At 53.8% G+C, this 14,838-nt stretch overlaps 3 protein-coding genes across 3 annotated transcripts; all 3 read right to left on the reverse strand.

The window, feature by feature from the left end:
- Nucleotides 1-433: 433 nt before the first annotated feature.
- Nucleotides 434-871, reverse strand: LOC142432551 (large ribosomal subunit protein uL24-like). The gene has a single exon (XM_075537781.1). The coding sequence runs from the start codon at nucleotides 869-871 to the stop codon at nucleotides 434-436; it is 438 nt and encodes a 145-aa protein (XP_075393896.1).
- A 6,209-nt stretch (nucleotides 872-7,080) lies between these two features.
- On the reverse strand, nucleotides 7,081-8,232 carry RNF225 (ring finger protein 225). Its single transcript, XM_075537782.1, has one exon. The coding sequence runs from the start codon at nucleotides 8,230-8,232 to the stop codon at nucleotides 7,081-7,083; it is 1,152 nt and encodes a 383-aa protein (XP_075393897.1).
- Nucleotides 8,233-9,380: 1,148 nt separating this feature from the next.
- On the reverse strand, nucleotides 9,381-14,229 carry RPS5 (ribosomal protein S5). The gene is made up of 6 exons (XM_075536503.1): nucleotides 14,084-14,229; nucleotides 13,155-13,270; nucleotides 10,983-11,192; nucleotides 10,708-10,836; nucleotides 9,583-9,681; nucleotides 9,381-9,502 (listed from the first exon to the last, which is right to left on the reverse strand). The coding sequence occupies exons 2-6, from the start codon at nucleotides 13,260-13,262 to the stop codon at nucleotides 9,434-9,436; spliced, it is 615 nt and encodes a 204-aa protein (XP_075392618.1). The 5' UTR covers nucleotides 13,263-13,270; nucleotides 14,084-14,229; the 3' UTR covers nucleotides 9,381-9,433.
- Between the last annotated feature and the right edge of the window lie 609 nt (nucleotides 14,230-14,838).

Here is a 14,838-nt window from a genome sequence, read left to right on the forward strand (position 1 = left end):
CCATGGTCTCTTCCCACAAATGTAGTCAATTTGATTTCTGTGTATTCTATGTGGAGATGTCAACGTGTATAGTTGCCTTCTGTCTTGTTGAAAGGCAGTATTTGTAATGAAGAAGTTGTTGGTCTTGCAAAGATCCCATTGTGCAATCTCAGCTTTGTGTTTCTCACCAAGAGCATATTTTCTAACTACTGTTCCTTCTTCTTTGCTTCCAACCTTTGCATCTCAATCAACAATAATTATCAGTGCATCTTGATTTCATGTTTGATCAATTTCAGACTGAAGATGCTGGTAGAATTCTTCAATTTCATTACTAGCTTTCACGGTTGGTGCATAAATTTAGTCAATAGTTCTACTGACAGCATTGTATTTCTTCTTTCTTTTTTTTAAGGTTTTCAAATGTGCCAGTTTTAATGGAAGTTGTGTACAAGATATTTTACCCTTGCATCTTCTCAAGTGATTCTTCCTTGTATTTGCCCTTTTCCTTTCCTACTTGGCAAGATTTGGCTTTCTGCTCCAGGGTCTTTCTGCGGTCTTTGTCCAGTTTTAACCTCATAATAACCACCTTGCTGGGGTGAATGCCCACATGGACAGTGGTCCTGTTAGCTTTATCTCGCTGCACCTCCTCAATGTAGGTGACGTATTTCTTCCGGTAAACCTGGACTACTTTGCCAATCTGCTGACCTTTGTAGTGTCCTCGCACAACCTGAACTTCGTCATCCTTGCAGATAGGCATGGATCGAACATTGTATTTCTGCCTCAGTTCCTTGGAAAAAGGGGAAGATATAATCTTCCTGCGAACGTGGGAAGGTGCATTGAAATTCCTTTTCCGGTTTTTGCTCCAGTCCAAAGTCACAAAGGGATTGAACTTCATTTTAGCTGTTCCGGTTCCGTCCATTGTATTTCAAGATAGATCATGAAATGTCCTTTTTGACCAGTTAAAATCCATTCCCCTTGATTGTATTATTTTCAGTATAGTAAACTATATGATTTTTCAATTAAAAATGGCCAATACCAATCCATTTCAACTCATGCCTAGAATACTCATCTTTGAGTTTCATTTCATATTTTACAACTTCCTAAACTCATACTTTGTATGAATTTCCAATGATTTCCAATTATTAATGATGTTCGTAGCAGTTTCTTCTTATTTTGAGTTGAGCCCCATCAGCAGATACCTGTCCTGAGGCCTCTGTGTCAAGCCCCTCGGTGAGTGGAGGTTCCCGCAAAAGTCCATGTTCGATCCCCACTGTGTGGCTGACGCGATGGTGTGTGATAAGATCAGGCTACACAAAACAGTGAGGGCCCTAAGATAGTGGCCTTTAGACACCTGTGAGCCTGGAACCGAACTGAACCAACTTTCAGCCAAACAATGTATGCTTAACACCAAAGAGGAATGTACTTTTCCATACATGTGAGGTGAAAAGGGCAGCAAAGCTCAGAAGGCAGGAAGGGGCAAGGAGGCAAGCTGAGTGGAAACAGGCATACCAAGAAGGCAGGAGGACGAAAGCTGTTGTATTTAGTGGATTGAAACCAATGTCACTAAACAAAATGTGTTTAATGGAACACATTGTTTAATGGAAAATTAATATGCTCTGTAAAACGTCACCAAAATTTCACTAATGGGATGTGCGTGTGTGTGTGTGTGATATTGTGGTTTCCACCTTAGTGTCTCCTGGCTCACTCACTCTGGGTGCTGTGAACACACTCAAGCAGTTCTTTCGAGCAGTTCACATGACAAGGAATTGAGACCTCTTGCCAATAGCCAGATCCCCCAGTTGGAGCCTTGCCAAACGGGCAGTGGGGACAGACTTCTATACACAAGGTGATGGTGACCTCCCTTGTCTCAGATGCCGGGCCCCAGGATCTTGTTCCTCACCAAGGTCTCGCCCTTAGTAGCACTTACTTCTACTCTTAACTATATAACTTATCTGTGCTAAAATTTGACTGCCATAACATTCACTCACAAATACATTTTAATCTCTTAAAATTGGTGCTAAAATATGAGGGGCTACCCCACAAAAAAACAGAAACAAACTCCACCCAGCAGAGCTTTCATAGTATGTATTTTTCTTGCTAGGTGAGCATCAAGCAACTCTCTGTGAGTTAGTGGGCCCAGTGGTCTCCCCTGGGAAGGTTCTCTCTGGTCACAGTCATTTTTTTTGTGAAAGCAGTTTCACTTGAACCTTATTTTGGGGGGTGGCTGATTGAAGAGAACTTTGTGTGGCTGTGAAATTTTGTGTAACAGTGTGTGACAAAAAAGGCCGGATTTTTGACAGACGGGGGACTGGTTTTGCCACCACGACAATGCACCTGCTCACACAGCCATCTCAGTGTGCCAGTTTTTGGCAAAAAACAGCATGCCTCCCTTGCCCCATGCACCTAACTCACCTGACCTTGCTCAATGCGACTTCTTTTGTCTCTCGAAGGAAGAGGGACGTGAAGCTGATTTAACAACAACGAAGAGGTGAAAAACAAACAAACAAACAAACAGGGTAAGTGCTGTCAACCATCCAGATAAGTTTGAAAAATGTTTCCAAGAATCACAGATTTGACAAATGTATTAAGTGTAATGGAGAGTACTTTGAATGTGATATGGTTGTAAAAACAATGTTTTTAAGTACACAGCTTTTTTGGGGGGGAATCCAGTTTTTGGGGGATACCCTCTCACATATTCAAACGATATACTGTATTAAATTTTATCTGAATTCTAATTTATTTTCCATACTATAAATACGTGTTAAAACAATGTATTCCACGTCCATCACGCCCTCGACAACTCGAGGGCTGCGAAGGCGCTTGTCCCGGGCGAACCCCTCGAGTGCAGTCCGTGCGCGGATCAAAGGGGTCCTTTCTCACACTTAGGGTCTTCCTTTTGCCTTACCCTTTGGAGTGTTTCTGGCAGTTGAGGGATTTTGTTGGCTGCTCTCTACTCTCTCGCGCGGTCCCCCTCCTCAGTCCCTCTCTCTCCCACATCTATCATAGCGCCCGCCCGGCAGTCACACTTCCGGGACGCGCCTCTGGGTTGCCATAGAAACACGGGCCGCAGGCGCTTGATTGGCTACTTGCTCTAGTACGGTCCTGCGGCGGACCTGGTTGCCATCACGACAGGCACGCCCCCATCTCTAGTCCGGCCTCTCATTGGTCCGTGTTTCTTGGCGCTCCTCCAGGTTATAGCGAAGCTCCTGCCACAACTTCGGCCACGGAGCAGTGTGGCTGTGAGGACAAGGAAGTAGGTCAAGGCAAGGCTGCTTGGCCAGGCCTTTGGACAGAGAAGAGAGGTTCTGCAGGAGGTCGAGTCAGCCACCTAACCTGCTTGCCTGCCTCGGTTTCCCCATCTGTCAGTGTGGACCCTGCAGCTCCCGTTCCATAAGCAAGGGAGCAGTGTGGCCTGGACGTCCTCTGAGCTCCAGCTGAGCTCATCCTTTAGGCGCCCCCAGCGAGCACTAGTGGATGGACCATTTCTTCCTGCAAGTAGAGGGTTTATTGTCAGCCGCTTTACAGATGTGGGCACCCAGGTCTGGCTGGTACAGGCAGGTCTAATGGGCACTGGAGCCCTGACACCGTTGCAGCCACGGAAGTTGGCCCTTTCCCCAGGCATCAATCAAGGCACAGAAACCCATAGAAACAAGCCTGGGGCCGAGGTGCCCAGGTGGAGGGGGGGGTAGGTGCCCAGGTGGGGGGGGTAGTGTGAGCTGGTGATGGACACCACTGGAAGGGCGGGGGACCTGGGAGGAGGAAATGGGGAAACGAAGTCGCAGGCTGCTGGACAAGGGTGGGGAGAGTCCAGTAGGATTCTGGCCTGGGGTGGTTTCGGGGAAGCTCTATTTATCATGTGCAGTGGGTGGCCAGGCACTGAGGTAGTAATTGGCAGATGGGGACGCTCAGAGACCCATGGACTCTATCATCAGCTCGTTTTACAGGAGAAGAGGCTGAGGACAGAGGTTCCCACACACCCCAATAACCACTGGAAGGGAGCAAGTTAAGATGGATCAGGAGGGAAGCTGCCCTGCCCACTGCCCTTGGCCAAGATCCTTGGTCACCATCTCACTGCCCCTTGGTGTAGGCTGGGTCTCCTGCACCAACACCAGCTGTACTTTCTCCTGAGTGCGCCTGAGGACACAACCACGAGGCGTTCTCCTTCAGGAAGTCTTCCCTGACCTCCCATAGGCAAGCTGCATCCTCTGTTCTGTTTCTGTGCATTGACAGCTCTTGGCTCAGCTCACGGGGTCAGATCCACTGCCACAAACCCAAGGGAGGATGGAAGAGGTTGAGCCCTGGGGTTCTGTAATGAGCTAAACAATGTCCCCTAAAGCTAACCAGCGGAGCTCTGGTGAGCAGCAACAACGGAGAGTGCTCAGAACCCACCAGCTCCATGGGAGGAAAGATTGGCTGGCTGTTCTTGCAAAGAATGCAGCCTGTGAAACCTTATGGGGCAGTTCTACTTCATCCTATAAGGTCACTGTGAATTGGAATCAACTCCACAGCACACGATACCTCAAAGACATCCAGGTCCTCGTACCCAGCGCCTGTGACTGTGTCCTTACATGGCAAGGTGGGCTTTGTAGAAGTGATTAAGATAAGGACTTTGAGATGGGGAAACGATGCTGGATTATCAAAGCCAATGTAAACAAGGCCCACTGCCATCAAGTCGGTGCCAACGTGCAGAATAGTTGTAGGCTAGTTCTAGAATAGAACTACCCTCTTTGGGTTTCTGAGGCTGTAAATCTTTTTGGAAGCAAAATTCATCTTTCTTACACAGAGCAGCTGGCAGTGGCTTTGAATTTCTGACCATTCGGTTAGCAGCCCCGTGTGTAGCCCACTACACCACCAGCGTCCTCTGAACTATCCAGGTGGGCTTTGAATATTATCCTGAGAGACCTCAGGTCAGAGTTCCCTGTGTAGTGGTTACGTGGTGAGCTTCGATCCACAAGGTCAGCAGGTGGAACCCACCAGCCACGCGGAGGGAGAAAGGCATGGCTTTCTACTCCTCTGACAAGTTATCGTCTCAGAAACTCCCAGGGCAGTTATATCCTGTCCTATGGGCTCACTATGAGTCGGTATCAACTTGACAGTGAGTGAGTGATGAGGGACCTTACTTCAAAGAGCGAGGTGGGAGAGTCAGAGATTAAAAGTAGCTATCTGCTGGCTTCAAAAGAAAGGGGCCATAAGTCAAAGGGCATGACTCTAGGATCTGGAAACAGCAAGGAGCAGGGTTTTCCGGAGCCTCCAGAGGCGGGTGGCCCTGCCAAAACCTGAGCTTTAGCTCAGTGAGACTCATTTCAGACTCTAGCTTCCAGAACAAGAAGCTCTTGTTACAGATTTCGCTTCTAACACAAAACCTGGCTGTTCAAACTCACCAGCTACTCTGTGGGAGAAAGATGTGGGCAGTCAGGTTCTATACAGGTGTCAGCCTTGGGAAGCCCCTGGGGGGCTTCTATTCCGATTTATAGTCACTGTATGTTGAAATCCACTCAATCGAGATGGGTTCGAGCTTCCAGAATGGAACACTAAGGGTGTTGTTGAAAGCCACTCTAAGTTGAGGCCAGTCCTTGTGGGCACAAAGGGCTATTAAATCATTTGGAAACTACTGGAATGATTGGAAATTTGAATTTACCCAAAGGTGCCTCAGAGGAAAATCTTGGCAACCCACTTCTAAAAAGTCACAGCCATTGAAAACCTTATGGAAACACAATTCTATTGGACACACGGGGGGTTGCCATGCTTTGGAATCGACCAAATGGTGGCTGTCAGTTGTGTCTGTGTTGCGAAAGTTGGGGACAGTTTGCTACAGCAGCCACAGGAAACTAATATAAAGGGCCAAGTGTGTCTGTGTCCTAGCAGGCTCCCTCTGGGCCTGGGCTGTGGCTGCCCCATGCCCCATGGCCACTGTAGGTGATGCTGGCAACCAGGTGTGGGCCAAGAACTGATCAGGGAGGACACTCCCTCCAACATGCTGGCTTCCCACCTTTCAGCAGCAGAGCACAGAGACTAACTGCATAGACATGCCTGGGCCCAGGGTAGCGGGGAGGGGGTGGGTGGGGGGTGTGCTGGGCAAGCTGTAGGTACCTGCAGGCATTCCCAGGCTGCCTCTCGGTCACCTGCAATGCTGTCACTCCTCAGACGACTACTAGGCACTCACTGTGTGCTGGGTGCTGAGGGATGCAGATGTAAACAAATCAGACAGGAGTCTCCAGTCTCATAAATTCACATTTCTTTCTTGAAAATGCCCACCACGACCCATGGCAACCCAATCTGGGCTCTGGAGCCCAGGGGAAACAAGATATTCAGGTGAGGCCTGTGCAGGAGAAACCCAGGCAGGCTTCAAGGAGAGGGAAACGAGGCCTAGAGCCACCCTGCCTACAGGCTGCTGCCCACTGGTCCGATTAGCTCAGTCTTGAGCTGGCAGAGACTACTAGGAGGGCAGGGTGAGGGCTGAGGGCCACCTGTAGGGGGACGAGGTGCAAGGGTTGGCCCTGAGGGAGATGAAGAGATGGAAGTGACAGAAGTTTGGAGGCCAGTCAGGGCAGGTCCAGGAGCGCCCCCTCCTCATCCCCAGCTACTGTCTGTCCCAGAGGGCAGCCTGGCCTCCCTGAAACCTGGTGACCAGAGCTGCCTCAGAGCATGCTGAGAGAAGCCCAGAAGTCACACACTACAAGGTGCTTGGAGGCTTTGGGTTGGGACTCAGGCCCCCTCTGGCCGTTACCAGCCAGAAAGGCATCCTTCTGAGTGACAGTTCACTAAGAATCAGCAAGGGGGTGACAGATCCATCCAACCTGCAGCGGAGTCAGGGTTATAGCTGTCCAGGAAGACCTCGGAGAGGCTGCACTGTCTTGGACCGGTTCTTGGGGTGCAGTGGGGGAACGACGATAGCAGCAGGACCCCGCCGGAACTGGACTCAGTGCCTCTCCTCTAGCCCGGTGCCCGGAGGTACCCGGGCCAGGTATGCCTCCCAAGTGGAAGGGGTTTGGGGGATCCCAGATAGGGGCTGTGCCCCGGGGCAGGTCTGCGCTCCGTGGCGACGCTAGCAGCCTGTGGTGCAGCTGTGGTGGTGGCGGCGGCGGCAGCGGCGCCCTCAGGAAGTCACTGTGCCGCCCACGCCCTCCTGCCGCGCACAGCTGAGCCCTCGCCAGATCCCCACCAGGGCTCCGACGCCCAGCGCCACGCCCCGCTGTCCTCCGGTTGCTCCTCCGCGTCCGCCACGGGCTTGAGCTCCGGCTGGGACTGGGGCTGGGGCGCGGCCCTGGATTGGGGGTACTGCTGGGACTGCAAATGGGACTGGGGCTGGGCATGGGATTGGAGCTCGGACTCAGATTCGGGAAGCTCGGACTGGGACGCAGGCTCGGATTGAGGGGGCTCGGACTGTGGCGCATGCTCAGATTGGGGGGCCTCGGGTTGGGGCACAGACTCGGATTGGGGGCGCTCGGGCTGGGACGCAGACTCGGATTGCGGGGGCTCGGGCTCCGGCCGGGGCTCGCGTGCGTTCCCGGGCGCGGGCCGCGGCGGGAAGAGCGAGAAGCCAGGCGCCGGGGCGAGCGCTACCAGCTGCGGGCGCGCGGAGCCCGAGGCGGCGTGCGGGATGAGGAAGAAGATGTAGACGCCGGAGACCACCAGGCCGGCGGCCACCAGCACGGCCAGCGCCACGGCCGCGTTGAAGGCCCAGGCGGAGCTGCTGAGCGTCAGCCGGCGGGACAGCGGGCGGCCCAGGCGCAGCGGCGGCGGCGGCGGCGGCGCGCGGGCTTTGCGCGGGCCGGGCGAGGCGGCGGGCCGCAGGTAGAGCAGGCCGCGGCGGCGGTCGAAGCGCACCGAGCCCTGGCGCAGCGGCGGCGGCGGCGCGCGCGCCTCCCGGGGCAGCAGGTCCGGCTGCGTGGGCAGCGCGGGCAGGCCGCGGCGCGGCGCCAGGCGTGTGGGCGCGCGGCACACCGGGCAGGCCACCGCGTCGCCGCCGCCCACCGTGGCCAGCGACAGGCGCGCCAGGCACTCGAGGCAGAAGACGTGGCCGCAGTCCAGGCGCTTGGGCAGCTTGAAGATGCCATCGAAGGGCGACACGCAGATGAGGCACTCCACGGGCGAGGCGGGGGATAGGATGGGGCTGGAGCCCGTGCGGGTGTCTTCGTCCTCCTCATCGTCGCCTTCGTCTTCGGTCTCCCCTCGCCCCGGGGTGCTGGGCGAGCTGGGGCCCGAGTTCTGGGGGGCCCGAGGACGGCGGAGCCAGGGCGGCCGTGGGCAGGGCATGGGGACCTGCGGTCAGCCGGGCTGGGGGGGGGGTGTCAAAGACTCAGGTCAAAGTGGGGCTGGATGACCACAGACGAGACGCCATAGACTGGGGGTCCTTGGCAGAGGATTGCAGACAAGGATGCGCCCTCGATCTAGAGACTGGGGGAGCCTCCGAGGACAAGCTGGGAGCTATCAGAATAGCGGCAGGCGTTAACAAGGACTCCAGATGGCCAGGGACAGGTAGGGGTGTCAGGCTAGGGAGCAGGAGCCCTGGGATGTACTCCACTCAACAGCCTCCAGGGGTGGGTAGCAGGGATAGTGGCAGGGAGGGGGGGGACAGGGACTCCTGCCCGGACTGACAAACCCTGGCAGCCTCAGAAAAGAACACCCTTCTCTTACCTGTTGGCAGGCTTCCTTCTTCTGGCCAGCAGCGTGTCCCTACCAGGTATGACTGCAATTCAGAACTGACCAGTGGCTGGGAGCAGGAGCCCAGCCTCAAGGAAGGTACCTTATGTGGGACCCACCCCCTTCCCCAGGTCTTATTCCCAGAGACCTTGCCAGACCTGTTCAACCTGCCCCACCCTCTGGGCTAGTCCTACCAGGGCGAACTTCAGGCCTGAAGTTCTGGATGGCGGGGGCGGAGTGGCAAGGATGGCTCAGGAATTGCTTCTATCCTAACTGAGGTGACATGGCTTCTATGCCAAGGGCTAGAAGCCCACCAGGCCCCAGGGCAGGCTGAGAAGGAACAGCTATGCACGGACCGGGACCCCCTCATGGTCTGACTGCAGGGCTGTGCCCACAGCTGCAGTAGCAGCTCAGAAGTCACACAGCCTTTCCACACCCAGACTTCCTGGGGAACCAGAAAACCCCAAGCCTACACTTCGGCAGGCCTTAGAAGGGGAAGAGATTCTGGTTTGCTACCACCAACCTCCAGCTCCCATTTCCAACACCCACTGGCAACAACCTGGGGTGTCCAGATTGGCAACCCCATGCCCCACCCGCCACACAGGGACCGGTTCTGAGTCAGCCAGTGCTTCTGACACCCGACGTGTTTTCATGGTGAGAATTCGGATCCCTGAAGTCTGGTAGACGTGCCAGGAACATGAGGCCACAGAAGAATGCCTGGGTGCTAACACCCTCACCCACAACAAGGAGACAGACACAGGTAGGCAAGAACTGCCCCAAAGGCTGACAGGTTTATTGAACCACAGCTAGGAGATCAACGGTTGGACTTGGCCACACGCTCAAGCTCATCCTTCTTCTTGATGGCATAGGAATTAGAGGAGCCCTGGGAAGAGACAAGCATCGGTCAGTTCTGAATGTTGGCATGCCACCCTGCCACCCCACCCCCACCTTCACTCTCCCCACCTTGGCTGCGTTGATGAGCTCATCTGCCAGACACTCAGCAATGGTCTTGATGTTCCGGAAGGCAGCTTCACGGGCACCCGTGCACAGAAGCCAGATGGCCTGAAGGACACAAGGGCTGCATGTCAGGTGAAGCTCTAGGATGGGACATCCACCAGGGAGGACTGTGGCCTTCTGGGACCCCACTGCTGCCAACCTCCGAGATGAGACGTGGTGGTGGCCCACCGCCCCAGCAGATATGTCCTCCTCAACCTCAGCACGCACCAGGTCACACAGACTCACGCAGATGCTGAGGTAACTGGCCCCAAAACTGCCGACACCCAGGCACAAGACACCACATGCGAAGACAAATCCCCCCTAATAGAAACCTCAAGAGACCCATCTGGATGGCCAAACACAGGGTGTGGCCTCAGACTGGACCCCACAATAGTACAGATGCAGCCACAAAGGACAGTGCAAATGAGAGGGGCAGCTTTAAAAAGCTCACGGGGAGTGAGGTTGGGGGGCGGGGGGAGACACTAGACATTTCTCCACAAGTTTCTAAAGTCCCCCCTCATGTATGTGAACCAACGTGAGCACTCAGGGTGCTGAGGCGTCTATAGGGAGACGCTGCCTGCACTATTTAGGAGAACAGCAACAGAACATCTGGAGGGGATGGCCCAGAAGAGCAACCCCCCCCCCAACCAAACCCACCATCGTCGGATCGATTGTGACCCACAGCAACCCTTGGACAGCAACATTGCTCAAGGCTGCACAGGTTGTAACTGATCTGGGAGCAGATCAAACTCCCACGGAGCAGTTGGTGCGTTCAAACACTAACCTAGGTTAGCAGCCGAGCACCCAACTATTGTATCACTAGAGCTGACGCTCACAGCAAGTGTAAAACACACGAGGACCTCAAAGTCTGTGGGAAAATACCATTGTTTCCAGAACTTCTGGAATGCCCTTTGCATGCATCTAAAGCAAGCAGTGCCTCAGCCGAACGTGGCCAACGGAGGGCCTGACCAGTGTGGGTGGAGACCCAGGAAGCCCTCCTACAGGAAGTGATGCTCCTGGTGAAACATGCAGACAGGGACAGGCCCTCTCAAGCACCAAACAGGCCGTTCCCACCCTGTGTCCCAGGCCCACCTGGTTGACGCGGCGCAATGGGGACACATCCACAGCCTGCCGCCTCACTGTCCCAGCTCGTCCAATACGCGTAGAGTCTTCTCGGGGACCACTGTTGATGATGGCATTTACCAGGACCTGCAGGGGGTTCTGGAAGAGAGGATTGTGGTGCTAGGACACACTCCAGGGCAATGGGTCGGGATGACCAACCCCATGAAACCCTCCCTCCTCAGCAGCCAGTGCACCGGCCCTATTAGGCCGTGATTGGCTTTGGGGTCTAAAGGCAGCCCTGCTACCTCGCCGGTGAGCAGGTGGATGATCTCGAAGGCGTGCTTGACGATGCGCACGGTCATGAGCTTCTTGCCGTTGTTGCGGCCGTGCATCATCATGGAGTTGGTGAGGCGCTCCACGATGGGGCACTGTGCCTTACGGAAGCGCTTGGCCGCATAGCGCCCTGCACTGTGGGGCAGGTACTTGGCATACTTCTCCTTCACTGCGATGTAGTCCTGTAGAGGCCAAGGTTTATTGTTAGGGGAGGGACAGGTCCTGGCTGAAATGGGGTGCAGGGGCTGACCCTCACCCCTTCTTCGTTTGTCTCCCTAGAGGACTTGGTTGAGAACTACCTGCCAGGACCAAATCAAATACCAGTGACTCGAACGCTTCCTTCACAGCATTCCCACAGAACGCATAACTGTGCAGGTCTATGCACACACCTTTTAGATAGTGCAGGTTCAATGCCAGGCCACTGCCAACCAGGTGACAAGATTCTTTTTTTGGTTCCCCAAGGCAGATAAATTATGCCTACACTATTAACTCTCTGTCAAGTTGATCAGGACTCACAAAACTTATTGGACAGAGTTCTTACAACTGTCCCTGTGGGTTTTCAGACACCATAAATCTTTACAGAAATAGAAAACCTCATCTTTCTTACGAGTGGCTATAGTTACAGTTAGCAACCTAATAGTAACCCACACCATACTTCCAGGGCTCCATTTACACTAGTCTACACCAGAGGCAGCCAAACTATAGCTCTTTCAGTACGCATATGCAGTTCTAAAGTAAAATGGATTATTTCATTGACTACTGCTTAATTTTTAAATCGCCCTGAGGGGCAAGATTGGCTTTTCCACCTCGTTTGCCAACCCCTGATCAAACTGTATTAATGGCTCTCTGGTGCCACAGCAGGTGAGAGATCCCTGGAGACATCTTGGCAAAAGGGACGTTCTACTTGTGTAAAGCATTACGGTCTCAGAAGCTGTCATACAGGGTTGCTGTAAGTGAACTTCAACTCGGTTTGGCCAATCTACCCCCAGGTTTCGAACCACTGGCGGAGGTAGAAACCATTAATGTGCAGATATTCCTTCACATACAAGAACACACCACCAAGCTGTTTAAGACAGAGGGTAGATACTTGACCGCCCATTATATATTCCAGAAATACCTGCACCAACAGGGGAAGTGTAGGGGTATCCAACCAAAAGACCCATTTGCTATGCAGCAAACCCAGAACAATCCGAACACAATGCATGCAGGCACTCCTTGAAGACACCACAGGCTTGGTTCCAGACCGCAGCAGTAAAGCCACCATCGTAGCAATCGTGAATCACACTGTTTCCCGGTGCCTAGACATGCTTGCACTCTACTGCAGTGTATTAAAGGGGCCCTGGTAGTCTAGTCATACACCGGGCTGCAGTTACACAAGGCCAGCAGTCAAAACTGCTAGCTTCTCAGAGACTGATGAGGCTTTCTATCTCTGTAAAGGTTTAGTCTTAGGAACCTTGATGGCCAGGAGAACAGGGGCAGCTGTAGCCTGTTCTATAGGGTTGCTAAAGTCAGAACTGTGTCTATGGCAGCAATGAGCACCCTGTTATGTATACAATAGTGTTACTACTAGGAAAAAACAAGCTGGTTTGCAAAGAAGCATCGCTATACACTGTAAATTTACCTGTGAGATGTAATTAAATGAGTCATGCCTATACTGAATATTCCCTGGTATTCCTTAGAAGTCTCTTATATGGTACTAGGGCAACTTTAGGAAATAGTGAGCCCTGTTTTGTGCACTGCACCATGAAAACACAGTAATGTTGCTCCTCCTGGGCTAGAAACCACCTCACAATGAATGGGCATGGGCTTGCTGCTTTTTCTGTTGTCTTCCCTTTTTAATCATAAGGGAACCCTCCCAAATTGCCAGGACATCCCAAGCCAGAAATGGACACAGGAGAAGCCCAAACCCAGTGGTTCATGTGGGAGTCAGTCAGTTCAGCCAAACACCGATTCTGCTGGCTGTTATCTGGCAGTCACTCCACAGTTCCTCTTGCATATTATGTCCCCCTCACCAAACCAAGGCAGAGCAAGGTGAGGTCTACTGATATGCTTCCAGGGAATTTCCCATCCCACCTTTTGCTTTTGGGAGAAAGTTTCCCCCACTTTCCCTCGGGGTTCCTGGAAGCACCCTCCACATTCCTCACCTGCAGGGAAATGTCGTTGATCTGTACATCATCTGTGCTCCACTTTCCAAAGAGCTTGATGTCAGGGGTCTCTGCCACAGCAGGCGCAGCTGTCTCCCACTCAGTCATCCTGGGAACTAGGTGAGGGCAATGGATAGTGAAAACACAAGTACATAGACTTAAAAGTGGATTGTGGGGATGACCGCACAGCTTTTCTGAACAGGGCTGAACTATTGTGTGACATGTGAATCACATGTCAATTACACAAAACAAAAGTACACAGAATCTAAGTCTCCATCAGCAACTGAGTTGGGATTAACCCTACACTGTAGTTGCCTGCTATGCATACACATCACCCACGAAATACTAGTAATACAACGTTGATAGTCTGAACCACCGTTTAAAATGCAAGAACATTCACTGTCAGGGAGGATGTATCTCACCACGAACCGGGTCCCCAGCTGTTGCAGAGATCATGTAAGATGCCCCTTGTGTAACCTGACTTTGTACCCAGCTGGGTTCAAATACTCGCCATGAGACTTACCACGGATTGCTCACTTATCTATCTCACAGGGTCACTGCGTGAATTCTGTGGCCTCATCAGCGCAAAGGATTGGGTACTAAGCGGTGCTCTGGGCTGCCATTGCCGGAAGCGGGGCGAGGGGCGGACAAAGTGGCATGAAGGAAAATGCGGGAAATTCCTGTGTGCTATCCAAAAAAGTCAAGGTGGACTGCAGCCTGAGCAAATAACCCGGGTCCCACTGTGGGGCAAAGCCGCGATGGCGGCAGAGCGCCAATTAACTTTCGCTGCGCCTCCCCGCGTTGCCTTTGCGCCCTTTTTCCGGGAGGAAGGGTGGAGAACAAGGCAGGCCCCGGCCTCCGAGCCCTCCCCGCGGCTCCTCGGGGGACCCTTGTGAGCTTACGGAGCTCTGAGCTGGCGGAGGCCTCACCTGTGGGCGCAGCTGAGGAGCCTCAGGCACTCCGCGAAGACCACGCGCCGTCCTGGCCCAGACAGGAAGAGACCGCGCGTCGCGGGCCCACGTTTTTAAGGGCAGCGAACACTTCCGGGTCAGCGGAGGCGACGGGCGTACGTGAGGAGCGGACCAGTCAGAGACCAATCCAGAGCAAAGATGTTATGAGGCCCTCAGGCACTGACGGAAGCGGGTCGCGACGCATGCGCACACCGGCGAACCAACCCCAATGGGTCTGGCGCCAAATCCGACGTCCGAAGCTTGCCTGGCGCCGAGGCTACTGCGCAAGCACAAAGATAGCCTTGAAGCAAATACGGCCATTTTTGGTGAGGGCGGAAGATCGGCGTGGTTCTGTCCCAGCTCCGACAGCTATTTCTTGGCATCCACTCCTGTGCGGACACGGGGATAACGAGCTGGGGAGGCGGAGCATGGCCCTGTGATCACGACCGTCTTCCTCTGGTCCCGCACCCGTGGGCACACATGTGGTCCCCCATTCCCACCGCCCATTCCTCGCCGATTGCTCGTGTTCCCCAACACGCGCACGCTCTCGGGGCAGCTGGGCTCCCGGGCCCTGGCGAGTGGTGTCGGTCCAGCTTGACCTTTGCCCCCCACCCCGTGCCGGAGCTCTGCTTGTTGCCGTAAACACCCTGACGTCTGGGGTCCACTTAGTGTCGGAGCTTGTGGAGGGAGAGCCAGGAACCCAGAGGAGAGGCCGAGGTTGCTGCAGTAGGAAC

This window comes from Tenrec ecaudatus, chromosome 18, assembly GCF_050624435.1.
Source record: "Tenrec ecaudatus isolate mTenEca1 chromosome 18, mTenEca1.hap1, whole genome shotgun sequence".
Lineage (NCBI taxonomy): Eukaryota > Metazoa > Chordata > Mammalia > Afrosoricida > Tenrecidae > Tenrec > Tenrec ecaudatus.